We start from the raw sequence: 26,393 nt of genomic DNA on the forward strand, positions 1-26,393 counted from the left end.
GTGTATGATGAGATGGTTTAAGAAGCAAGGGCCAGAATTTGTTCCCAATCTGGCACTAGCCCTTACTAGCTGCATGTCCTTAGGAATACACTTAACTTCTCTGTGCCTTATGTCAAAATAATGGGGATAATAATAAACCTACTTAAAAGGAAGGTTGAGGATTTTTTTTTAATTTATTTTTAATTGAAAGATAATTGCTTTACAATATTGGTTTGATTTCTCCCATATATTAACATGAATTAGCCATAGCTATATATATGCCCCCTCCCTCCTGAACCTCTCTCCCACCTCCCACCCTTTCCTACCCCTCTAGGTCGTTACAGAGCCCCAGTTTGAGTTCCCTGAGTCATATGGCAGATTTCCATTGGCTATCTATCATATACATGGTGGTATATACGCTTCTATGCTACCTTCTCCACTCATCTCACCCCCTCCTTCCTCCCCTCTGTCCTTGTCCATAAGTCTGTTCTCTATGTCTGTGTCTCCATTGCCGCCCTGCAAACAGGTTCATCAGTACCAAGGCTGAGGATTATTAAAATGCTTACAACACTTGGAACACAGCACATATGTCCTCAATATTTATAAAATATTATTTACATCCATGCATTTTTCTTTCAAATAACTTAACACTTATATAGAATGGATTCAGTTATTTGCATTTCCTTTAAGTTTATAAATAAAGCCAAAAAAAGCAACGAGAGGTCCCAGCCCAAGACAGGCTGACTTATTTGGTATAACACCCAGCAAGCCCTGACATGCTCAGGATTCTAATGAGGTCAAGGAGACGGTTTTTCATAGTGTCTTTTCTCTTGGATAAGTGAGAGAACTGATCACATTTGCATGATGAGAAACAAGACTGGCTTCCTTTTCATCATGGAAGGGACTTAATGAAAATCCAACCTATAGATTCACTCTCCTTATAATCAAAGACTGGTTTTTCAACCCCCTGTTCTCTGCACAGAGCTCTCACTAAGACGAAAGGTGAAGTATGGTTCCCTTTGCAAAAGTCGGCCAGTTAGGACACTTTCCCTACAAAACTGTTACCATAACAGTGTTTGCAGTTAAGACGAGTTCAGTTAGACCCAAGCATTTATTTCAATATACAGTGGGGTAATTTTTCCAACTCTCCAAATAATAACTAATCAAAATAGCCAGAGGATGGCCTGGATGCAAACATGCCAACAATCTGCAGTCACTCTCTTGGTTTCCACCATCCCTTCTCCCTACTCCATAGGGAAGTTTGCTTCTTCGGAGGTCTTTATACTTTCATCAGGTTGTGCTACTGCATTTAAGTGATCTCAGCCCCTGACTGTCTCCGTGTTTTCTCCATAAATACTGTACACAACCATCACTATGCTTATGTGTATGTTCATGCTTAAGACCTGTTGGCAAGGGACTCTTGGCAAGGCACTCTATCTGCATTTCAGCCCTGTTCTTTTTAATCCTTAAAGGAATGTTCCCAGGCTAATTAAAGAGAAAAGCAGAATTATTATGCCCCAAGAATTCAGGCAAAACATTCCCAATCACTAAGAAGCCCTATTGAATCCTCGTGCTGGACATGCGGATTCTCAGCCATCCTGCTGGTTTAGGAGAAATGGGGTAGGTCTCTATGAAGTTCTCTTCACTGGATAGGTAAGCTTCTAAAATGGATGAGATGATAAAAGGTACCAGGTGTTAACTAAGGAAGGGAAAATCTGACCCTCATCTTTGCAGCTTTATTTCTGTGGTCGGTTTGCTTATGAGTAAGTGAGATAGAACAGATGATAAGGCCAGGAAGAGAAAGGAAATATTCTTACGAATCCAGCTTCCAGTTTCCCCTCTTCTGAATTGTTAGAAAAGCAGACTTACTTCTAAAAATTCCCACATTCCTTTCATCAGCACTTTCTTCATTCATCTGGATTATAAACGGAATAATCATTTCCCACACATCAGCTGTGCAGTCAAATAAGTGTATTTCAGGCATTCTCTCTATATAGTAATAGGTTTTATTTTCTCCCAAATGTTATATAATCATATTATTACCAATGTCCTTCATCCCTTAATCCCTTAAAGAAAAGTTTAGTGTCTTCTGTGTTACAGCAGCTATTCCCCTAGTATCAAGAGCAATGGCGAAGCAGCGGTTGGAGAAGGCACACGGAGAGCAGAGACCTGAATTAAGCACACAGTCATTTCCACGGCGACTTCTAATGCCAAGTCCAAAGACCTCATTTCCATTTCAGTGTCCCTAACCCTAGGAACATTTGCTCTGCTAGAGTGAATCAAACAAACTTCTTCCAAACAAAGTCACAGAACACTTCCTTTCAAACGTGAGCTCCTGTTGCCGCTGCCTACATATGCTAGCTTTAAAATGAAAACAACATCTCTTAGAAGTTTGCTCTAGTAATGTTTAATGTGCAAATGCCTCCAATCAACAGTGAAGCTCACAGAACTGGGACGACTCACTAGTCAGAAAAGAAACCTGCTTCAGTACGAATGGGTTTGATCCCTCACATGGAAATATCAAGACAACGGGCAATTATTTCTATGAAGGTGTCTCCTGGAAATTACATTCAGAGGAAAAGAGTCCACTTCAGACACTGTATTTATCAGGGCTGAGTCTCAGGTCACCGCGGGGTCTGTCCTTGCCTGGCAGAGCAGCCCTCATTAATTACAAGGCAGCATTACTCCTGACACAAAAGAAATTATTTTTCAAAAATCAGTGTGCTGGTAGCAAGGGTGTTCCTGCTCTTCCACTGAAAAACCGACAGCTCCCCAGAGCTCAAGGGACTGTCGGTCATTCTCAGGTTACCAACAGCCATTTTCACCAGCACATGCTAAATATTCTTTCCCAGGTAGCAGACCAGGTCTGCCAAAAGCTCGGAGTTTCTTACCATTGTGATCCGATCTTCCCTCCTTTCGGACTCCGGCTGCCAGGAGCTGTTGCTGGTCCGCTGCTCCTCCAGCCACCGGATCCTCTGGAGGCTGAGAATGTCTCATGTGGTGCGAATGTATCGCCACCGATTATATTTCAGTCCCTCAATTGCTAGCCTTGATGCTTTGGAAATCAGCCAAACCAAGCGCAAAGAGAAAGGGCTGCAGCTTGCAATTCAGAACTTTCCCTAGAATGTGCTCTTAAAAACATGGGCCCCTCATTTAGCATTTGAGCAAATATCCAGGGCTTGCTACATTCAATTGCACTTCTCTCGTTTTCCTTTTAAACTGACTTGGGTTTTGTTGCTAGTGGAAGGAAATTATAGCAAGAACTCAAAGCTGACCCAGGGGATGCAGAGCTGGTGCAGACTTCCACAGGCTTCAAACCTGACAAGAAACGGCTGCTACTCCAATCAGAGATGAGAATCCTGCTGAGATGGGGAGGAAGGCAGAGGGACAGTGCTGGCGAGCTGTCTAGGGTGACAGCATCTTGATAATGGGCAGGAGTCTGCAAAATGCTCTGAGGAACAACCATGGAACCCAAGTTGGCTCTAAATCATTTGGTACCAGACTGTATTATACAAAGAGGCAGAGAGCGAAGTTCTATCAAAGGAATCTATGAAGCACAGCCTTATCTTGAAGGATGAACTGGAAGTTCTTCAAAGGCAGAAGCTCTTCAAAGGGTCTGCTAAGACCCTTTACATCTACTGGGTTACTCAATCATATTAAACTATTTATTGTTGTTTAGTCACAAAGTCAGGTCTGGCTCTTTTGCAACCCCATGGATTGTGGCCCACCAGGCTCCTCTGTCCATGGGACTTCCCAGGCAAGAATACTGGAGTGGGTTGCCATTTTCTTCTCCAAGGGATCTTGCCAACCCAGGGATTGAACCTGCATCTCCTGCACTGGCAGGCAGATTCTGAGCCACCAGAGAAGCCCCATTAAACTATTAGGCTCTTGCTTTTCCTACATTTTGACAACATTTTAAATTCTTAAAAATTTTATTTCAGAAGGATTTACTCAGACAACTAGCACACAGCACAGGCAAGACCTCAACTGAAGCTCAGGCCAGAACTCTTTAAAAAACAGTACACACGAGCCAAGACATCTATCAACTGCCAAATTGTTTACCTGCCTTTCCTTCTCCCACTTACTGTGAACTCCTGCAGGTAGCGTCCATGTTTGTTTTATTCACTACTTTATCCCTAGCATGGCCTCTACTCCACTGTAGGATATTAGTTGGCTGAATTAATTAACTTTCCATAATCATTGGAAATGTTGGCGGAGACCCACAAATTGGTAAAATTCCCTTTGCTTGGAGCCTCATGTGTTGGAGGCTCGGGCTGGGTTCTTTTCATGGCTTCTTTTCCTCTCACCAGAAAGGTTCATACACCCTAATATGGTCAGGCTTAGAAAGGGCAGGGAAAACTTCCAGCAGAGTTAAATACTTGTTCTAAAGAAAATGCAACTCAAGGAATATAATTCATGCTGATGGCCAAGGGTTCTGATTTGTTCAAAGAGTTCATGGCCTTTATCAAGCCTGACAGCATCAAGAAGAAGTTGTGCATCAAGAGTTCAAGAGAGCTATTCACAACTTCCTTCCCTGTGGGCAACAGTCATTTAGAACAGAAAAGGAGACATGGTAGGCAGGTGAGGCACCCAGGTGAGACAACACAGCCCACTCCAGTGGCCAAGAGGTAGCTCGATCCCTGCATACAGTAGTTCTAGATACTTACTGAATTCATACAAACCTTTAAAGAACTGCTCTGGAGCTCTGGAATGCCAGACACATCCTCAAACAGAAAGAAGCCAATGCTGCCTAACTGGAGACTCAGCTCATGACTCCATCTCTAGGTCCTCTTCCTAGGACACTCCACCAATTGTTCCAACCATTCCCTGCTCTGTGCCCAATTACAGTGTCCTCAGATGGAGTGAGGTGGTGAATTCAACCGCAGAGTGGCCAGTGAAAGAGTCCTTGCTCTCCTATTTCCAGTAGCCTCTGTCTTTGTAAACAACAGAAACCCCCTACTCTGGCATTAATGAAGTGTCTCCCTTTTCTTCTCCTTGTTCTCCAAGGTGTAGTCATTCCTTCCTCCATCAAGAAGGCGCCTCTGATGGCTATGACATAGAGCAATTTCTCTGCCCCATTCCTGGCATTCACTTTTGTCCCAACCATTTAATACACTGTCATCTGACACTTCTTGGACATCATTGTTCTTATTTTATTTTTTATTTTTAGGTATATCTTATCATTTAACCAGCCAGTAAAGATGTATTCCTGTACAAAATTTGTGAATGGCATCCCACTGACTAGAAGATGAAACTAAAACTACTCAGCATAGCATTTAATGTCCTTCATGAACGGGCCCCTTATAAGTTTCCTTCCCCACCACACCCCTGCAAGCATAGTCTGCTTTAGTCACAGGAAAAAAAAACAAGTGTAAGTGAAAGTCACTCACTCAGTTGTGTCCGACTTTCTGTGATTCCAAGGACTGTAGCCTGCCAGGCTCCTCTATCCATGGAATTCTCCAGGCGAGAATCCTGGAGTGGGTAGTTGTTCCCTCTCCAGGGGATCTTCCTGATCCAGGGATCAGAATCCAGGTCTCTCGCACCACAGGTGAATTCTTCACTATCTGAGCCACCAGAGAAGCCCAAGAATACTGGAGTGAGTAGCCGTTCCCCTTCTCCAGGGGATCTTCCCAAACCAGCGATTGAACCGGGGTCTCCTGCATTGCAGGCGGATTCTTCACCAGCGGAGCCACACTCCATCTAATTCTCTCAAATTTTTATGCTCACTCATGCTTCCAGGCATTTGCACACACCAGGTCCACACAGAGGCTTGTGCTCCCCTGGGTCCTCACTTTTCGTGCCACCTCTTTTGTTTCTCCTGAAAGAACTCAATAGTCAGGTGAAGGCTGGAGGTCTATTAAACATCAGTGTGGACCTCCCCACCCATGTTTGTGGCAGAGCCAGGCACAAATCAAACTAGATTTAGAATCAGTGATTCGCCTGCAGTGAGTGTATTGGCATTATTTTTCCGTAAGAAAAATGGATTTTTTTTTCCTCAAACAAATTACTATTTTGCAGAAACCACAAGAGAATATGAAGAAGGATTTCTGAATAATTGTCTCCCTGTTGACTGAATCAGGTTTTTATTGACATTAAGAGTCGCTTGGACACTTGTGCTAATCGAAGTTGTTAGACTTCTCAGCTTGGTGTTGTCAGAACGAAATGTATCACTGAAACACAGATACCTCACTGATGCACAGTCCCAGACAACATCAGCAAAAATGTCAGAAATTTCTGGAGAGTTAGAAGCAGAAAGGAATTGACATTTTTCTTTTTTTTTTTTTTAAAAAAACTGTAATTTGTATATTTTTATTTAAAAATGTAAACATCCAAAAAGCCAGTCTTTTTGTCTTGAAACACCCCATCCTCCCACAAACCTCCCGTAACAGCTGAAGTATTCAGGTACAGCAATAAAGTTTCAGACCCAGGGGCAAAAGGTCCAATGGAGAGCTGCCCCCACCTTCTTTGAACCTGAAAGAGTTCAAGCAAAGAGAAACTCTTTTCCAAATGTGTACAAATAGTATTTCGTGTTTTCTTACAGAGCAAATCCATTTGATCCATCTAGTGTAACATTTATTGGACCTTTAAAAGACATGTGAAGTGTATTTGAGATGCCCAACAAGACATTATCATCTCCTTCCAGACAATGCTCATTTATTCATTTACTCAGTACTTTTAAATGCTGGCCCTGCATTAATAAAGAGTTTGCTTGGCATTCCAAGACAGTAGCCAGTAGAGACTGGAAGCATCACACAGCTACTGCAACACCCATTTCTCACCACCACAATGCAGGGTGCCCCTGTGGGCAAGAATGCAGAGGAAAGGAGACAGCAGACTCCTAATTATTCCATAGCAGCAGAGTTAACCTGCCAACCCTCTCAAAAGAACTGAAGGAAAAGTTTGGAATCTTGTTCGGTATTTTTGCAGTAAGCACCTTTGTCACAAGTATTTTTCCGCACAGTTAACTAGCCTTGGACAATTTTGCCATGAAAGGTCTAAAGTCTTGTTTCAACTGGTTGAAATGTTAGCCTTTCTTCCAGTTATTGATGGCTTCAATGAGCCAATGGATGATGATGGTCTACCCCAAGAACTGATTTTCGTATTTTGAAACATGCTACACCGGAGGAGAAAAAAGCTGAGAGCCTCGAAGACAGAGAGTTGAACCCACATTTTCCACAGAACTTCAGAATTATCTACCAAAACATATGTGACAATATGCTAAGAACAAGCAAATAATGGAGAGGTGTTCATAAAACAATACAAAAACTCAGTTAAAAATATGCATCCTAGTGTTTAGAGACTGATCTCTCTCTTAATGAAGGAAGAAGTTTTAGCAAAACAGAAGAAGTGTGAATGAGGAGACAAATCAATAGGCAAAAAAAAAAAGTATAAAATCTTAGGAGCAAAAGACTCCTGAGAAAAGTGCTTAGTACAAGCCACAAAATAAAATCAATTATTCGCAAAGTAGACCACTAGACCATTCAGGTATGACCTAAATCAAATCCCTTATGACTATACAGTGAAAGTGAGAAATAGATTTAAAGGACTAGATCTGATAGACAGAGTGCCTCCTGAACTAAGGATGGAGGTTCATGACATTGTACAGGAGACAAGAATCAAGACCATCCCCAAGAAAAAGAAATGCAAAAAAGCAAAATGGCTGTCTGAGGGGGCCTTACAAGTAGCTGCAAAAAGAAGGGAAGAGAAAAGCAAAGGAGAAAAGGAAAGATATTCCCACTTCAATGCAGAGTTCCAAAGAATAGCAAGGAGAGATAAAAAAGCCTTCCTCAGGTATCAATGCAAAGAAATAGAGGAAAACAACAGAATGGGAAAGACTAGAGATCTCTTCAAGAAAATTAGAGATAACAAGGGAACATTTCACACAAAGATGGACTCAATAAAGGACAGAAATGGTATGAACCTAACAGAAGAAGAAGATATTAAGAAGAGGTGGCAAGAATACACAGAAGAACTGTATAAAAAAGATTTTCATGACCCAGATAATCACAATGGTGTGATCACTAACTTAGAGCCAGACATCCTGGAATGTGAAGTCAAGTGGGCCTTAGGAAGCATCAATACAAACAAAGCTAGTGGAGGTGATGGAATTTCAGTTGACCTATTTCAAATCCTGAAAGATGATGCTGTGAAAGTGCTGCACTCAATATGCCAGCAAATTTGGAAAACTCAGCAGTGGCCACAGGACTGGAAAAGGTCAGTTTTCATTTCAATCCCAAAGAAAGGCAATGCCAAAGAATGCTCAAACTACCGCACAATTGCACTCATTTCACACGCTAGTAAAGTAATGCTCAAAATTCTCCAAGCCAGGCTTCAGCAATACGTAAACTGTGAACTTCCAGATGTTCAAGGTGGTTTTAGAAAAGGTAGAGGAACCAGAGATTAAATTGCCAACATCCACTGGATCATCAAAAAAGCAAGAGAGTTCCAGAAAAACATCTATTTCTGCTTTATTGACTACACCAAAGCCTTCGACTGTGTGGATCACAATAAACTGTGGAAAATTCTGAAAGAGATGGGAACACCAGACCCCCTGACCTGCCTCCTGAGAAATCTGTATGCAGGTCAGGAAGCAACAGTTAGAACTGGACATGGAACAACAGACTGGTTCCAAATAGGAAAAGGAGTACATCAAGGCTGTATGTTGTCACCCTGCTTATTTAACTTATATGCAGAGTATATCATGAGAAACTCTGGGCTGGAAGAAGCACAAGCTGGAATCAAGATTGCCAGAAGAAATATCAATAACCTCAGATATGTAGATGACACCACCCTTATGGCAGAAAGTGAAGAAGAACTAAAGAGCCTCTTGATGAAAGTAAAAGAGGAGAGTGAAAAAGTTGGCTTAACATTCAGAAAACTAAGATCATGGCATCTGGTCCCACCATTTCATGCAAATAGATGGGGAAACAATGGCTGACTTTATTTTTCTGGGCTCCAAAATCACTGCAGATGGTGACTGCAGCCATGAAATTAAAAGATGCTTGCTCCTTGGAAGGAAAATTATGACCTATCGAGACAGCATATTAAAAAGCAGAGACATTACTTTGCCAACAAAGGTCCGTCTAGTCATGGCTATGGTTTTTCCAGTGGTCATGTATGGATGTGGGAGTTGGACTATTAAGAAAGCTGAGTGCTGAAGAATTGATGCTTTTGAACTGTGGTGTTGGAGAAGACTCTTGAGAGTCCCTTGGACTGCGATGAGATCCCACCAGTCCATCCTAAAGGAGGTCAGTCCTGGGTGTTCACTGGAAGGACTAATGTGGAAGCTGAAACTCCAATACTTCGGCCATGATGTGAAGAGTTGACTAATTTAAAAAGACCCTGATGCTGGGAAAGATTGAGGGCAGGAGGAGAAGGGGATGACGGAGGATGAGATGGTTGGATGGGATCACTGACTAATGGACACGGGTTTGGGTGGACTCTGGGAGCTAGTGATGGACAGGGAGGCCTGGTGTGCTGCAGTTCATGGAGTCGCAAAGAGTCGGACATGACTGAGCGACTGAACTGAACTGAACTGGACTGATTCACAAAATACTGGCCTCAATCTACGCACATTTTAAATATATTCAAATATTTTGTATTTTGCAATAGTCTTTTTAATTTTGTTATTCATTTCTCATCTTTCATTAGGTCTTTTTTAACGTCTTTCTTTTTTCATTATTTTATTCTTTACTATAAAACTACCTTACTGCTGATTAGCTATGCAGTGAAAATGTCCGTGGCAGAGACGATTATTGTGAAAGTGCCTAGAACAGTTGGGAACCACTTATCTTTCGCTGTTTCTCCCATCTCCAGGTTTAACCCCAAGTCCCATCCTCCTATATTGCCTTGATGTCTCACTCTATTACTGAATGAGTTTAGCCTCACCTATCCAGTTTCCCTGGTGGCTCTGTGGTAAAGAATCCGCCCACCAATGCAGGATATGACGCAGGATACATGGGTTGGATTCCTGGGTCAGGAAGATTCCCTGGAGGAGGAAACGGCAACCCACTCCAGCATTTGTGCCTGGGAAATCCCATGGAAAGAGGAGCCTGGTGGGCTATAGGTCATGGGATCACGAAGAGTCAGGCACAACTACAAAAGCAAGAACCCATCCTTGCCTAGCCCCGTATCTGCAGCCAATTCAGGCAGTACGGCTAAGGAAAGCTCAACACGGACCAGTGATGATAGAATCCTATAGAAATAATCGCATGGGCAAGACAGTGCTTTCAAGTTTAATCTCAAGCAAACCCACTCATCTAAGAATCATACAGCACTTGGGATGCCTTTCAATTTCTAATAGTGTTTCAAAGGTTTCTGTTTCAATAGACTGAAATTGATGTTGGCAGAGGAGAATTAGGTCAAGGCACTGAGAAAAAGAAACCATCACATCCTAAAACCACCCAAAGATTGCCAAGTACTTATATTACGAGAATAGCTACATAGGAAAAAACATAGTTCATAAGTAAAATATTTACATTAATGTCAATTATGGTATTACTTACGAAATATAAAATCATACAAGATAGTTTCTAACCATGAAAAGTGGATACATGTGTTCCCCATCCCGATCCCCCTCTCACCTCCCTCCCCATCCCATCCCTCTGGGTCTTCCCAGTGCACCAGCCCTGAGCTCGTCTCATGCATCCAACCTGTGCTGGAGATCTGTTTCACCCTTGATAGTATACTTGTTTCAATGCTATTCTCTCAGAACACATGTAAATCCATGGCTAAATAAAGAAATGTAATTAAAAAATTTTTTTAAAAAAAGTGGATACAGTAATGAGAATGGAAGAGCAATAAAATGTGAGTGCCCTCGGGGAGGGAAGCAACAATCAGATGTCAGAATCCTTTGCGGGGTTTAAACTATCTAGTAGAAGGCATGAAGCCTGTTTCCTAGACAATTCTGAATTATAGAAACAACTGGCTGGAGGCTTTACAGTCCTATTTCTTTTCTTCGTCTGTCACAGGTTATATTCCTGTTCTCCCTTTTTACCACAGGAGGGAGCCACAGCATAATAAGGGCAGAGTTCTTCAGTTTTCCCTGAGTGGTAATATAAAATAATTTTTCATTACCACATGTCAGTTACAACATGGCATAAATCAGCTGTCCCCAGCATTTTGGGCACTAGGAGACAGGTTTCATGGAAGACAATATTTCCATGGACCAGGAGTGGGGATGGCTTGGGGATAACTCAAGCACACTACATTTATTTCTATTCCCAGGTGGCTCAGTGGTAAAGAATCCCCCTGCCAATGCAGGAGACGTGGGTTCAATCTCTGGGTCAAGAAGATGCCCTAGAGTAGGAAATGGCAACCCACTTTAGTATTCTTGCCTGGGAAATCCCATGAACAGAGGAACCTGGAAGGCTCCAGTCAGCGGGGGCATGGAATCAGATACAACTGAGCATGCACGCACACACTGACTTATTTCTATTGTTATTACATTGTGATATATCATGAAATAATTACACAACTCACCATAAGGCACAATCAGTAGGAGCCCTGAGCTTTTTGACCTGTAACTAGATGATTCCTTCTGTGGTGATGGGAGACCGTGACACCTGATGTGTGATGCTTATGCCCAGTCTACTCTGTAATTTCGTTTTGGTTGCTTTCACTGCAGAAAAAACCCTTCACAAAAGTTAGGATGTTGGAAGTGGAAGTAGGCTTTTCAGTGTTTTTGTGGTAATCCCAAAATATTCTGCCTTGACTTTAATCCAAAATGTATGGAAGTTTGAAGTTGTCTCAAACATACTTTGAAGGCCACCATCATTTGCAGTCTCAAACAGTTGATCCTCTTCTAGCATGGACAAATGCTGTTCACAAATGGGTCATGGATCCATTCCTTCCCACTCTAGGGGTCTTTCATGGTAGGGGAGTAATGCTCAAACTCTTTTGAAAATTGAGACAGGTGATCATGCATCTAGCTGGGAGAGAGGAGGCCCTCGCTCAGTCTCTTTCAAAATCTCTGTTAATGTTTGAAACATGTCAAAAACCCAGTGTTCACTCATCACACCTGTAACTGCAGATTGGCTTTGACTGTCAGTCTCTGTTGACTTGAACATAGTTTTCATTCTCCCCTGAAGTGACAGACTGAGATCGCTGAGCAGGTTGAATATGTCACACAAGTAAGCAAGTTTTGTGATCCATTCTGTGTCACTGACATGTGCTGCCAGTGGTGACTGTTTTTCTAAAAGCAATCTCTGGAGTGTCTCTCATAACTCAAAAACTCTGGCCAGTGATACCTTTAGAAAGCCACCTCACTTCTGTGTACGAGAAGACATGTGTGCTCCGTGTCCACCTCCTCACATTTGTGTGAACAGACATGAATTGATTGCAAGTACTTTAATGTGATCATTTTATTCACATCCTGCAAAACATTGTTAACATCAGGGGACATTTTTTGGTTAGCCACCATTTCTCTATGGGTGATACAGTGCACAGACTCACATTCAGAAACGATGTCTTTGACTCAAGCAGTGAAACCAGAAAGCCATCCAGTCATGGCAGCCACTCCATCCATGCATATATCAACACAAAATGACTAGTTCGGTTTTCTTTATATGTAATTATTCAAGGACTTGAGAAGTTCGGCAGCTGTGGTGTTGGTTGGCACAAAAGTGTATATAACATGTCCACATGCATATCCTCCTGAAAAACGTATGCACAAAAACAAGCATTGTTGGCTTGTCAACATCAGTAGACTTGCCAATCTGCATTGCATACCACGGTGACTCATTAATCCTCTCTAACAGTTATGCCTCAATATCCTCTGCTGTTTCATCAGTTCATCTAGTTATGGTGCTAGCCATAAAAGAGGAACATGTGCCACCTTTCTTTTTTTTTTTTTTTTGGAACATGTGCCACCTTTCAAACTGCAGTCTCTTCTAAAAGTTCATGACAAGTGTCCTTAGCAGCAAGCAGGAGCAACTCTTCACCAATAGTAAAAGGCTTCTTAGTTTTCATAATGCAGTTAGCCACTAAGAATGATGCTCTCAGTGCAGATACATTTGATGAAGTGGTGAACTTCAATAATTGCTTCTGGTTTTTGTGTTCGTGTTTTTTTTTCTTTTGAAAAATTCCAAAGGCTTGTCTTTTAATGCAGGGTGCTTGGTCTCCATGTAGCAAAGCAGCTTTGAAAGTTTCATAGCTTCGCTGGACAGTCGGTCACCACATATTATACAAAGCAGGCTTGGAGAATGTGAATCGCCTGTTGCAACAGATTCGTAATTTAAGTAGAACTCTTGGTATTTTCTTTTAAATGCAGTTTTCTTTTTGTTGGCAGTCTTAAGAGTCTTCTACATCTTTCGAGTCCTTCATTTGGAAGGACTGAAATTCCAATACTTTGGCCACCTGATGTGAAGAACTGACTCATTGGGAAAAACCCTGATGCTGGGAAAGACTGAAGGCAGGAGGAGAAGGGGATGACAGAGGATAAGATGGTTGGATGGCATCACCAACTCAATGGACATGAGTTTGAGCAAGCTTTGGGAGTTAGTGATGAACAGGGAAGCCTGGCATGCGGCAGTCCATGGGGTCGCAAAGGGTCAGTCATGATTGAACAACTGAACTGAACTTAAAAGTCTTCTGCTGTCTCATCGTTGAGTCTTTTCCTCTTCTCAAAGAAGTTCTTCAGCAACATTTTTACTCATTTTAGCTAAGGTTATTAGCTTATGGGGCTTCCCAGGTGGTGCTTTAAGAGACATGGGTTCAATCACTGGGTTGCGAAGAACCCCTGGAGGAAGGCATGGTAACCCACTCCAGTATTCTTGCCTGGAGAATCCCATGGACAGAGGAGCCTGGCAGGCTGCAGTCCATAGGGTCACAAAGAGTCAGACACAACTGAAGCAACTTAGCATGTACACAGGTATTAGCTTGTGGGCTTATCAAAATTACGACTGAGACAAGTGTGCAGTGCAGGAAAGGGGCATGACATAAGTGGTAAATAAAATAATGGGCAGGCCATGCATAGACAAGGAAATGGCAACCCACTCCAGTATTCTTGCCTGGAAAACTCATGGATGGAGGAGCCTGGTAGGCTACAGTCCATGGGGTCACAAAGAGTCAGACACGACTGAGCGACTTCACTTTCTTTCTTTCTTTCTTTCTTTCGTGCATAGACTAAAATAAGTGTCAGATTCTGACTTAAAGCCTGCCACCAGATGGAGTTTAACTGTCACTTGCCACTCACTGACAGGGTTTTGATATGTCTGCAAGCAATTATTTGTTATGGTCTCTGTACAGTCAAACCTGTCTGCTTATTATCTATGCATCTGCAGCCACATCCCACCACTAGCATCACCGCCTCATTTCCACCTAAAATCATCAGGCATTAGATTCTTAGGAGCATGCAATCTGTTACAGATCCCTCACATGTGCAGTTCACAGTTGCATTCTTGCTCCTATAAGAATCTAATGCCGCCACTGATCTGTCAGGAGGCAGAGTTCATACAATAATGCAAACGATGGGGAGCGGCTGTAACTACAGATGAAGCTTCATTTATTAACCTTACTGCTCACCTCCTCCTGCGTGACCCAATTCCTAACAAGTCACAGACTGGTATTAGTCCATGGCCCAGGGATTGAGGACCCCTGGCATAAATGCCTCCAACAGAAAAGGATGTGACCTTAAAATTTCCAAAGCTGTCCTCCAATTGAACCTGCTCAAGATTTTCAGACACAGACACACACACGGGCATGCACACATATGCATGCATACAGTGCAACTCTCCTTTTCTACTTATTACTTAAACACCAAAATTTATAAATCATTTGTAAGATGTTATTTAGGTGAAGATAATCCATACACACATCCTAAGTATTATAATACTTGATTTTTTTATTGACTTTAATCACACAGAACTCATTAGTTTGATTTATATATGGATTAAAAGCAATCTGCAATTTATCTTCCACTCCCCAACACTTTAGGCATAAATGACTGCCCCAAGAAAAGTCTTCTGAGGCATACTGCTGAAGATGATTTAGTGATGTAATAGTCTAATAAAGATGCTAAATAGGCAGTTTAATGAACTCTCCTTATTAACCTTTGGCCAAAGTCACATCTGTACCCATTCCATGTTTCATCTCTTAAACAATCTTTAAAAGCTGTAGCCAAGTTCAGTTCTATTTCACTATAGCCTTGTTCAGTTCTATTCTACTTCTAAAGAATTGAGGACAAACCTATTTAGAAAAGTGATTATTCCTCAATTTGTAGGTGATGAAGTAGGACCTTACAAGAGATTCCAAAAGGGATTAATCAGATCATGGTGCTTGACTCAGAAGGAAGGTCTATGCCAAAATTAACACAAGATCTTATTTTATACAATTCCACAGAGCTGTGTACAATGTCTTAAAGTCAAACTCAGCTATAGTCGAAATGGAGGAGAGGTGGAACATACCATAGGAAAGCAGAAGTATCCCAAATATGGCCCTTGACCACTAGTTATATAAAGTTCCACTCTGCCCAGGTTCACTGCTCAGGTCACTTGTGACACAGGGTGGACCTGGACTGGGAACAGAGGGGCGAGCAGAAGCGTAGAGTCCAAGAATTCTATGAGGCTGGACTTCCAGGTCCTGATGAAGGAATATGTAAAGAGGTGAGAGGAAGGAATACATTTTACTTAGGAATGTGCCAACTTGATTTATGTTTCATACACTTAGATGTATGAAATTTTGCCCAGGCCCCACCAATGTTGGGGTAGGTTTGCTTCTTTCTCTCCTTACTACACTTTGTCCATCAAGGGTTTATTTGGTTTGGTTCAATCAATTCAGTAACTCTTAGTTGGGTTTCTGTGAGGATGAGAGTTGTGCAGAGACCAGGAAGTATGGCTTGATCACCACTGGACACATTCAGCTATTTCAATTAAATTAAAATAAAATTTAAAATTTAATTTCTCAGTCATACTAGCCACAATAGACACTAGTGGTTCCTGTATCAGACAGCACATATGCAGAACATTTCTATCACTGTAGAGCATTCTACTGGACAGAGCTGCCCTAGAGGACCCTGAACAGAACAAATATGAGAAAGATAGGGACATCAGCACAAGGAGGGTACAAATCCACAAGTAAGTCTGCACCTTTGAAACTACAGTCTAAAGTGACCATGGCAATTCAGTTCAGTTCAGTTTAGTCACTCAGTCATGTCTGACTCTTTGCGACCCCATGGACCGCAAAATGCCAGGCCTCCCTGTCCATCGCCAACTCCCAGAGTTCACCCAAACTCATGTCCATTGAGTCAGTGATGCCATCTAACCATCTCATCCTCTGTCAGCCCCTTCTCCTCCTGCCCTCAATCTTTCCCAGCATCAGGGTCTTTTCCAGTGAGTCAGCTCTTCGCATCAGGTGGCCAAAGTATTGGAATTTCAGCTTCAACATCAGTCCTTCCAATGAACACCCAGGACTTATCTCCTTCAGGATGGACTGGTTGGATCTCCTTGCAGTCCAAGGGACTCTCAAGAGTCTTCTCAAACACCACAGTTCAAAAGCATCAATTCTTCAGTGCTCAGCTTTCTTTATAGTCCAATTCTCACATCGACACATGACTACTGGAAAAAAAAACAGCCCTGACTAGATGGACCTTTGTTGGCAAAATAATATCTCTGCTTTTTAATATGCTATCTAGGTTGGTCATAACTTTCCTCCCAAGGAGTAAGCGTCTTTTAACTTCATGGCTACCGTCACCATCTGCAGTGATTTTGGAGCTCAGAAAAATAAAGTCTGCCACTGTTTCCCCGTCTACTTGCGTAAAGTGATGGGACTGGATGCCATGATCTTCGTTTTCTGAATGTTGATCTTTAAGCCAACTTTTTCACTCTCCTCTTTCACTTTCATCAAAGGCTCTTTAGTTCTTCTTCACTTTCTGCATAAGGGTGGTGTCATCTGCATATTTGAGGTTATTGATATTTCTCCCAGGAATCTTGATTCCAGCTTGTGCTTCCTCCAGCCCAGCATTTCTCATGATGTACTCTGCATATAAGTTAAATAAGCAGGGTGACAATATGCAAACTTGATGTACTCCTTTTCCTATTTGGAACCAGTTTGTCATTCCATGTCCAGTTCTAACTGTTGCTTCCTGACCTGCATACAGATTTCTCAAGAGGCAGGTCAGGTGGTCTGGTATTCCCAACTCTTTCAGAATTTTCCACAGTTTATTGTGATCCACACAGTCGGTAAAGCAGAAATAGATGTTTTTCTGGAACTCTCTTGCTTTTTCAATGATCCAGTGGATGTCGGCAATTTGATCTGTAGTTCTTCTGCCTTTTCTAAGTTCAGCTTGACCATCTGGAAGTTCACAGTTCACATATTGCTGAAGCCTGGCTTGGAGAATTTTCAGCATTACTTTACTAGCATGTGAGATGAGTGCAATTGTGTAGTAGACCATGGCAGTTACTAGACATGATAAATGGTATCACTGGTTTGGTGATAGTCTTCAGAGATCTCAAACGGCCTACCTGTCAGAATATTTTCTTTGGTTTCCATTACATTGTAAACATGAGTGGCTCAGTTTCCGACATTAAAAAAAAAAAGAACTCATTAAAAATCTAGTTTTCTAGTTTCATTTGAAAAATGAGAAGGGCTGGCCCCTCTGGGCCTGCATTCCCACCCTGTAACACAGACTTGGAGTCAAGGAGCTGCAGTCCCCTAAAAGGAGCCTGTGCCCTTCACTTTACCAATCCTTACCAGCCACTGGATCCAAGGTACTTCCTGTCTAATTTCTGCTACACATGTATTTGAATGGGAAAAATATAACATCTTTAGCAATGCATAAAATAAATATCTATAATGAAATGCCATAAAAGTTACCTAGAAAACTCTTGCTTATTTTTTCTGTATCTTTAAATAAATACATTCTATTCACTTATTCAGATGGTATTCTTTCGTCTATACAAATAGGATTAGTAAATTACAGAAGAAGGTTAAGGTAAACAATATTTTCAATAATTCTATACTCAACACTCTAGGTTTTGAAATTTGATGGAGGGAAGGAGGGTAAGCAGAGGGGAGAGATGATACATATGTGACTCTTTCCTCTTTTGTGTATACACACACACACACAGAGACTGTGTCCTTAAGTGTGGTACAGCTGCAAAAAGGTCTCATTGTGTGTAAATAAAAATGAGCCAGTTTCTGAATTAGATTTTAAGTAATCTTTGGGCACCTAATAGAAAAACAACTCAATCATGAACAAGTCTCGTCATTCAAAAATCTAATCTTAGGCTCATGAGTTGTACCCATTTAAACTTAAGCTCTGTTAAAGATGGGACCGTATCTGTCCTGTACAATACCAGGATGCAGCAGGTAATCACTTCACTATAAATATTTGTTAAATGGAATAATATAATCATCAGAGCAAAGGGAAATTCCCTTAGAAATATTAAGTCTCTGCCATATTCCTTTTGATCTCAACTTGACATGATGATATTTATATTAATTTATTCAACAAAGCCTTTTATGTGCTGAGGTTCTGCTGGAGATTATCTTAGTATGCAGCTGTTGACTCTCTAAGTCATAGGTCATATGTTTAGGCAGGGGACTGCAGGAAGAAAGCAGTCAAAAGATGGCAGAGTAGAAAGACCCTGGGCTCGCCTCCTCTCACAAGCACACCAAAATCACAACTCTCTGCAGAATAACCATCAATGAAAAAGTCTGTAACACACCAGATAAGATCTCCTACAACCAAAGACAAAAGAGGAACCAAAATGAAATGAACAGGAAGGATGGAATTAAGATATAATTAAATCCCATATGCTGTAGGTGAATAAACAGGAGAACAATTACAATTATTCTCCATAAGCAGGTGAATAATTGTATCACAGAGATTTTCCCACAGGAGTGAGAGTTCTGAACCCCCTGTCAGGTTCCCCAGCCCTGGGGCTTAGCACTGAAAAAATGAGCCCCCAGAGCATACAACTTTCAAAGCCAACAGGGCTTAACTGCAGGAACCCCACAGAACTGAGGGAAATAGAAGATTCACTCTTAAAGGGTGAATACAAAATCTCACACATACCAGGACCCAGGGCAAAAGCAGTAATTTGACAGGAGTCCGGGATAGATCTACCTGCTGGTCTTGGAGGGTCTCCTGGGAAAATGGGGCAGCTGTGACTCACTCAAGGGACACAGACACTGGTGGCACATGTATTAGGAAGCATTCATCTGCAGGAGCTCTCCTGGAGGGTGACATCTTGGTGCCAGGACTTGGCCCAGCCAGTAGCCTGTGGGCTCCAAGGCTGGGATGATTCAGGCCATACAACAAGCTGGGCAGAAACACAGGCCCAATGAGCAGCAGACAGGTTACATTAAAAACTTCCTGAGCCCAGAGATGCATCCAGACACCCCCCTAGACAAGACCTTGCCCAGCAGAGAACCAAGACTCAGCTCTACCCTTAGTGGGCAGGCGGCAGCCCTTCCCAACAGGAAGCCTGTACTAGTCTCTAGACCAGCCTTACCCACCACGGGGCAGAAACCAGAAGAAAGAGAAATACAGCACCACAACCGAGTCTGCAAGCACAGATCAGAACCTACCCTGGAACCATCTAGCCCCTGGCCCTTGGGTGACGAGATGGGGTGTGCACTGATGTGACGAGAGGGGAATGCACAGGGCATCTCATACAGAGAACCACTTCTCAAAGGTCAAAATACTTAACATAAGTTACACAGACATAAAAATACACAAAATAAGGTTGCAGACAAATATGTTCCAAATGAAGGAACAAGATAAAACCCCAGAAGAAGAACTAAATGAAGGAGAGAGAGACAATCAACCTAAGAAAGGGTTCAGAGTAATGATCGTAAAGATGATCAAAGAACTCAGAAGGAAAATGGGTGCACCGAGGGAGAAGTTACAGGTTTTTAATAGAGTTAGAAAATGTATAGAACCAAAGAGAGTTGAAAAATACAAAAACTGAAATAAATACACTAGAAGGAAACTTCTAGTGTATAATATTTCTTCTAATGTATAATGTAGACTAAATGATACAAAAGAATGGATTAGTGGGCTGGAAAACAGTAGTGTAAATCATGGCCGCTGAACAGAAAATAAGAATAAAAAAAACGAGGACAGTTTGAGACCTTTGGGAATTAAGCACACTAATAGTCCCATTATAGGGGTCCCAGGAGGAGGAGAGAAAGGGCCTGAGAAAATATATTTAAGAAGAAAATAACTGAAAATTTTCCTAACTGAGGAAAGGAAACAGTCACCCAAGTTCAGGAAGCAAAGAGTCTCATACAGGAATTTACCTAAAGAGGAACACACCAACACACATTATAATCAAAATGGCAATTATTAAAGAGAGAATCTCAAAAGCAGGAAGAGAAAAGCAACGAACGTACAAGGGAACTCTCACAAGGTTGTTAGCTGATTTTTCAGCAGAAACTCAAGTGATAAAAGGGTAAAACCTACAACCAAGAATACTCTACCCAGCAAGGCTCTCATTCAGATCTGGTATAGAAATAAAAAGCTTTACAGACAAGTCAAATCTAAAAGAATTTAGCACTACCAAACCAGCTTTACAACAAATGCTAAAAGAACGTCTCTAAGATGAAAAAGAAAAGGCTACAACTGTGACTGGGAAGGGTTAATTTTGACTCCATACTGGATCTGCTCCTGTGACTTTAACTTATTTTGCCTCTTCTCTTGTTATAAGCCTACATAACAGCCTGCCTTAGGGAGCCCTGCCTGCCCCCATCCACCTGACCCGCGGGCTAGGGTGCCTTTGGGTCACAGGGAGATAAACAGACCCTGCCCACCTGTGAAGGCTATGGCATTCTTGCTTCCTTTGTGTGGGAAATGGTGCCTCTTGTCTGCTGCTTACCAGCATGGCACAGAAATACACATTTGGGGGGCTGGAACTGCATATAGAGGGGGACACCTTTGTTTATTGATATGACCAGAAATATTCCATTTCATGCCACCCATGAAATGACTGTAAGGAAGTGAAACTAATATCCCCCTCCTTGCCTGAGGCTTGTCATTCTAGGAGATATTTGGAAGAATTAAATGGTCTTTTTCACTTTGTTTCCTCACCTCTCCCGATCTCTGATCCATAAAAGAACCTGGCATCTAGGCTCCAACAAGATGGTTATTTTGAGACATTACTCTGCTATCTTCTTCGTTAGCCAGCTCTCCGAATAAAGTCACATTCCTTGCCTCAGAACCTCGTCTCTGATTTATTGACCTATCATGCAGCAAGCAGAGCAAGCTTGGACTTGGCAACACAACTAAAAACAGGGAAATTATGAAATGAAAAAGCTCACTGGTAAAGGCAAACATATAATAAAGGTAGGAAATCATCCACATACAAAGCTAGTAGGGAGGTTAAAAGACAAAAGTAGTAAAATAATCTGTATCCTCAATAAGCAATTAAGAAATACACAAGAGAATTAGATGTAAAACATGATATTCAAAATAGTATTTGTGAGGGAAGGAAAATACAAATGCAAGGTTTTTAAAATATGTTTGAAGTGAAATGAGGCAAAGATGTAGAGAGACTGAAACCCTCTTTATTTTTATGTGAATGTAAAATGGTGCAGCCACTTTGGAAAAGAGCTTGACAGCTCTTCAAACAGTTAAACATAGAACTATCATATAACTCAGCAGTTTCACTCATAGGAATATACTCAAAAGAAGCGAAAATGAATGTTCAAACACCTGTACATTAATATTCATTGCAATATTGTCACAGTAGTCAAATGGCAGAAACAACCCAAATGCCTATCAATGGATAAATGGAAAAACAAACTGTGGTCTATACATTCAAGGAAATATTATTCAATCATAAATGAGAATGAATAATTTTTCTAATTTATATCTTATATTGGAGAAGTTGATTTACGATGTTGTTAGTTTGAGATGTACAGTAAATTATACAAATACATATATCTATTCCTTTTCAGATTTTTTCCCATGTAGGTTATTATAGAATATTGAGTAGAGTTCCCTATGCATATATAGGAAATAAATCCTTGTAGATTATTTATTTTATGTATAGTAAGGCTGTATATGTTAATCCTAGCCTCCTAATTTATCCCTCCCCCCATCTTTCTCCTTTGTTAATTACGCTTGTTTTCTATGTCTGTGAGTCTGTTTCTGTTTTGTAATAAGTTTATATCATTTTTTTAGGCTCCACATATAAGTAATATAATATTTGTCTTTGTCTGACTGACTTCACTTAGTATGATAATCCCTAGGTCCATCACATTGCTGCAAATGGCATTATTTCAATCTTTTCTATGGCTGAGTAATATTCCATTTATAAATGTACTACATTTTCTTACCATTCTTCTGTCAATAGAAATGTAGCTTGTTACCATATATTGGCTATTGTAAATAGTGCTGCAATGAACACAGAGGTGCATTTATATTTTCAAATTATGGTTTGCTCCAGATAAATGCTCAGGAGTGGAATTGCTGGATCATATAGTAGTTCTATTCTTAGTTTTTTAAGGAGTCTCCATACTGTTCTCCATAGTGATTGTACCAATGTTCCATGTGCACTTGTGAAGAATGTATTATGATGCTTTCAGACAGAATGCTATATAAATATCAAATAAGTCCATCTGATCTAATACATCATTTAATGTCTATTTCCTCATCAATTTTCTGGCTGAATGATCTGTCCATTGATGTAAGTGGGATGTTAAAGTTCCCCATTATTATTGTTACAGGTGATTTCTCATTTTATAGCTGCTAATATTTGTCTTATATATTGAGGTGTTCCTATGTTGGGTGCATACATGATTGATATATCTTCTTCCTGGATTGACCCTTAATCATTATGTAGTGCCATTTTTTGTCTCTTGTAACAGGCTTTTTAACTTATATGCAGAGTACATCATGAGAAATGTTGGGCTGGAAGAAGCACAAGCTGGAATCAAGATTGCTGGGAGAAATATCAGTAACCTCAGATATGCAGATGACACCACCCTTATGGCAGAAAGTGAAGAGGAACTAAAGATTCTCTTGATGAAAGTGAAAGAGGAGAGTGAAAAAGTTGGCTTAAAGCTCAACATTCAGAAAATGAAGATCATGGCATCCAGTCCTATCACTTCATGGCAAATAGATGGAGAAACCGTGGAAACAGTGGCTGACTTTATTTTTCTGGGCTCCAAAATCACTGCGGATGGTGACTGCAGCCATGAAATTAAAAGTTGCTACCTCCTTGGAAGGAAAGTTATGACCAATCTAGACAGCATATTAAAAAGCAGAGACATTATTTTGTCAACAAAAGTTCGTCTAGTCAAGGCTATGGTTTTTCCAGTAGTCATGTGTGGATATGAGAGTTGGACTATAAAGAAAGCTCAATGCTGAAGAATTGATGCTTTTGAACTGTGGTGTTGCAGAAGACTCTTGAGAGTCCCTTGGACTGCAAGAAGATCCAACCAGTCCATCCTAAAGGAGATCAGTCCTGGGTGTTCATTGGAAGGACTGATGTGGAAGCTGAAACTCCAATACTTTGGCCACCTGATGCGAAGAGATGACTCATTTGAAAAGACCCTGATGCTGGGAAAGATTGAGGACAGGAGGAGAAGGGGCTGACAGAGGATGAGATGGTTAGATGGCATCACTGACTCAATGGACATGAGTTTGGGTGAACTCTGGGAGTTGGTGATGGACAGGGAGGCCTGGCGTGCTGCGGTTCATGGGGTCGCAAAGAGTCGGACACGACTGAGTGACTGAACTGAACTTAACAGGCTTTATTTTAAAGTCTATTTTGACTGATACAGGTATTGTTACTCCAGCTTTCATTTGATTTCCACTTGCATAGAATACCTTTTTCCATTCCCTCACTTTTAGTCTGTATGTGTCCCTAGATCTAAATCAGTTCTCACATAGACAGCATATACACAGGTCTTTTTCTGGTATCCAAACAGCCGGTCTGTTTTTCTGTTGGTGCATTTAATCCATTTACCTTTACAGTAATTATCAACATGTATGCTCTTACTGCCATTTTGTTAACTGGTTTGGATTTGTTTTTGTAGGTCCTTGTTTTTTCTCTTCCTCTTTTGTTCTCTCCTTTTGTGATTTTAATGATTATGTTTAGTGTTGTGTTTGTATTCTTTTTTTCTTCTTGTGTATCTATTGTAAATTTCTGGTTATTAGTTTTCATGATGCTTTGATATAAAAGTTGATATATATGTATATATACATGTATACAATTGTTTCAAGTTGCTGATCTCTTAATTTCAAATGCATTTCCAATATCATGCATTTGTACTCTCTTCTCATGAATGTTTGTTTTGTACCATATTTGTGTGCAGACGATTTCCTGCCTTAACTGTACATTTGCCTTTACTGCTGAGCGTTCCCATTTGTAATTTTCTTGCTTCTAGCTGTGGTTTTTCCTTTCCCACTTAGAGAAGCTCCTTTAGCATTTGTTATAAAGCTGGTTTGGTGGTGCTGAATTCTCTTAAGCTTTTGCCTGTTGGTACAGCCTTTGATTCCTTCATAGAATCTGAATGAAAGCTGTGCTGGGTAGTGTTCCTGGATGCAGGTCTTTTCCTTTCAACACTTTAAATACATCATGTCACTCCCTTATGGAGAGTGTTTCTATTAAAATCAGCTGAAAACCTTATGATGATTCCCCTGTATGTTATTTGTTGCTTTACCCTTTTTCTTTTAATAATTTCTCTGTCTTTAATTTTTATCAATCTGAGTAATATGCACTTTGGTATGTTCCTTCTTGGGTTTATCCTGTATAGGACTCTGAGGTTCCTGGACTTAGGTGCGTTATTTCCTTTCTCATATTATGTAAGTTTTCAGCTATTATCTCTTCACTTATTTTCTCAGATTTTTTTCTCTCTCTTCTCCTTCTGGGACCCCTATAATGTGAATGTTGGTGCATTTAATGCTGTCTCAGAAGTCTCTCAGACTGCCCTTAATTCTTTTTATCCTTTTTATCTTTATTCTGTTCAATGGCAGTGATTTCCACCAGTTTGTCTTACAGTTCACTTATTCCTTCTTCTGCCTCATTTATTTGCTATTGATTCCTTCTAGTCTATTTTCCATTTCAGTAATTGTTCATCTCAGTTTGTTCATTCTTTAAATCTTCTAGCTTTTTTATTAGGAATTTCTTGTATCTTCTTGGTCTGTGCCTCTATTCTTTTATTATTATTCATTAAATTTTTGATGATAGCTATTCTGACTGTGATTTACATTTCTCTAATATTTAGTTTTGATTTACATTTCTCTAATAACTAGCAGTGTTGAGCATCTTTTCATGTGCCTGTTGACCATCTGCATGTTTTCTTTGGAGAAAAGTTTATTTAGATCTTCTGCCCATTTTTCAATTGGATTTTTTTTTTTTAATATTGAGCTATATGAGCAGTTTGTATGTTTTTGAAATTAGCTCTTGTCTGTCACATCATTAGCAGATGTTCTCTCCCAGTCTGTAGGCTCTCTTTTTTGTTTATGTTCTCCTTTGCTGTGTAAAAGTTTATAAGTTTAATTAGGTCCCATTTGTTTATTTTTGCTTGTATTTCTTCTGTCTTCAGAAACTGAGTTGAGAAAATAGTTATGACTTATGCTAGAGAATGTTTTGCCTGTATTCTATTCTAAGGGTATTATAGTGTCATGTCTGATATTTGGGTATTTAAGCCATTTTGAATTTATTTTTGTATATAGTATGAGGGAATGTTCTAACTCATTGATTCACATGAGGCTATCCAGTTTTCCCAAAACTACTTGCTAATAAAACTGTTTTACTCCATTGTATATTCTTGTCTCCTTTGTCAAAGATTAATTCTGGACCCTCTGTTCTGTTCTATTGATCTATATATCTGTTTTTGTGCCAGTACTACATATGGGATGTTTTGTTTCCTTCCATTAAAAATAACGACTATGTTCAGTATTACAAAATGTTAAAAATTCTCAACTCTGGTTATTCTGTGGGCATGGTTACAGGATTCTGTGTACCTTTTTGTATCGCTTAAATTTCTTGAAATTTTAAAGGCAAGTTAAAAAAAAAAAAAAGCTCTTTACTTTTTTTATAGCAAAGAATTCCTTTGCTCTTTCTAAAAGAATAAAAGAAGTAGTATTAGAATTTCTGTAGCAATGTCCTTTCTTGACCAAACACAGCCATCTGGCAACTGCCCCATTCACCTCGTATCAGTGGAGAAAGAAACCAGTAGTTTTGAATACAGAAAAACAATCTTCATTACCTTGACCTCCTCCACACTGTGTGATAAGGAGACAACCCAAGTTGGAATAGCCCTGTATCCTGTGGACACCCACTGAAGTTACCTTGAGGGCCCACCAGGTGGTGTGTGTGCATGGACTTCATAAGTACATACTGACTGAGCCAGGCTCCCAAGCATTCCTAAAGAAAGACCTTTCCAAAACATCTTTGTTCAGCAAATTTTAAAGCTTTTGCTTCAGCATGTCAGTGATTCAGGCACCCCTGCTCAAGTCT

General features: G+C 40.6%; 1 protein-coding gene across 4 annotated transcripts in view; it reads right to left on the minus strand.

Moving 5' to 3' along the window:
• The window catches only part of PLD5 (phospholipase D family member 5), a 380,018-nt gene that overhangs the window by 285,325 nt on the left and 68,300 nt on the right, over positions 1–26,393 (minus strand). For 2 of the 4 annotated variants that reach the window (XM_043486038.1, XM_043486039.1), the window contains exon 1: positions 2,871–3,156. The exons of the other annotated variants lie outside the window; for them this stretch is intronic. In XM_043486038.1, coding sequence (XP_043341973.1) covers positions 2,871–2,873 — 3 coding nt within the window. In that variant the 5' untranslated portion in view covers positions 2,874–3,156. Of the gene's footprint in view, positions 1–2,870; positions 3,157–26,393 lie in introns of those variants that run through there. 4 annotated transcript variants of the gene reach the window in all.

The sequence above is a fragment of the Cervus canadensis genome, chromosome 13, assembly GCF_019320065.1.
Source record: "Cervus canadensis isolate Bull #8, Minnesota chromosome 13, ASM1932006v1, whole genome shotgun sequence".
NCBI classification, from domain to species: domain Eukaryota; kingdom Metazoa; phylum Chordata; class Mammalia; order Artiodactyla; family Cervidae; genus Cervus; species Cervus canadensis.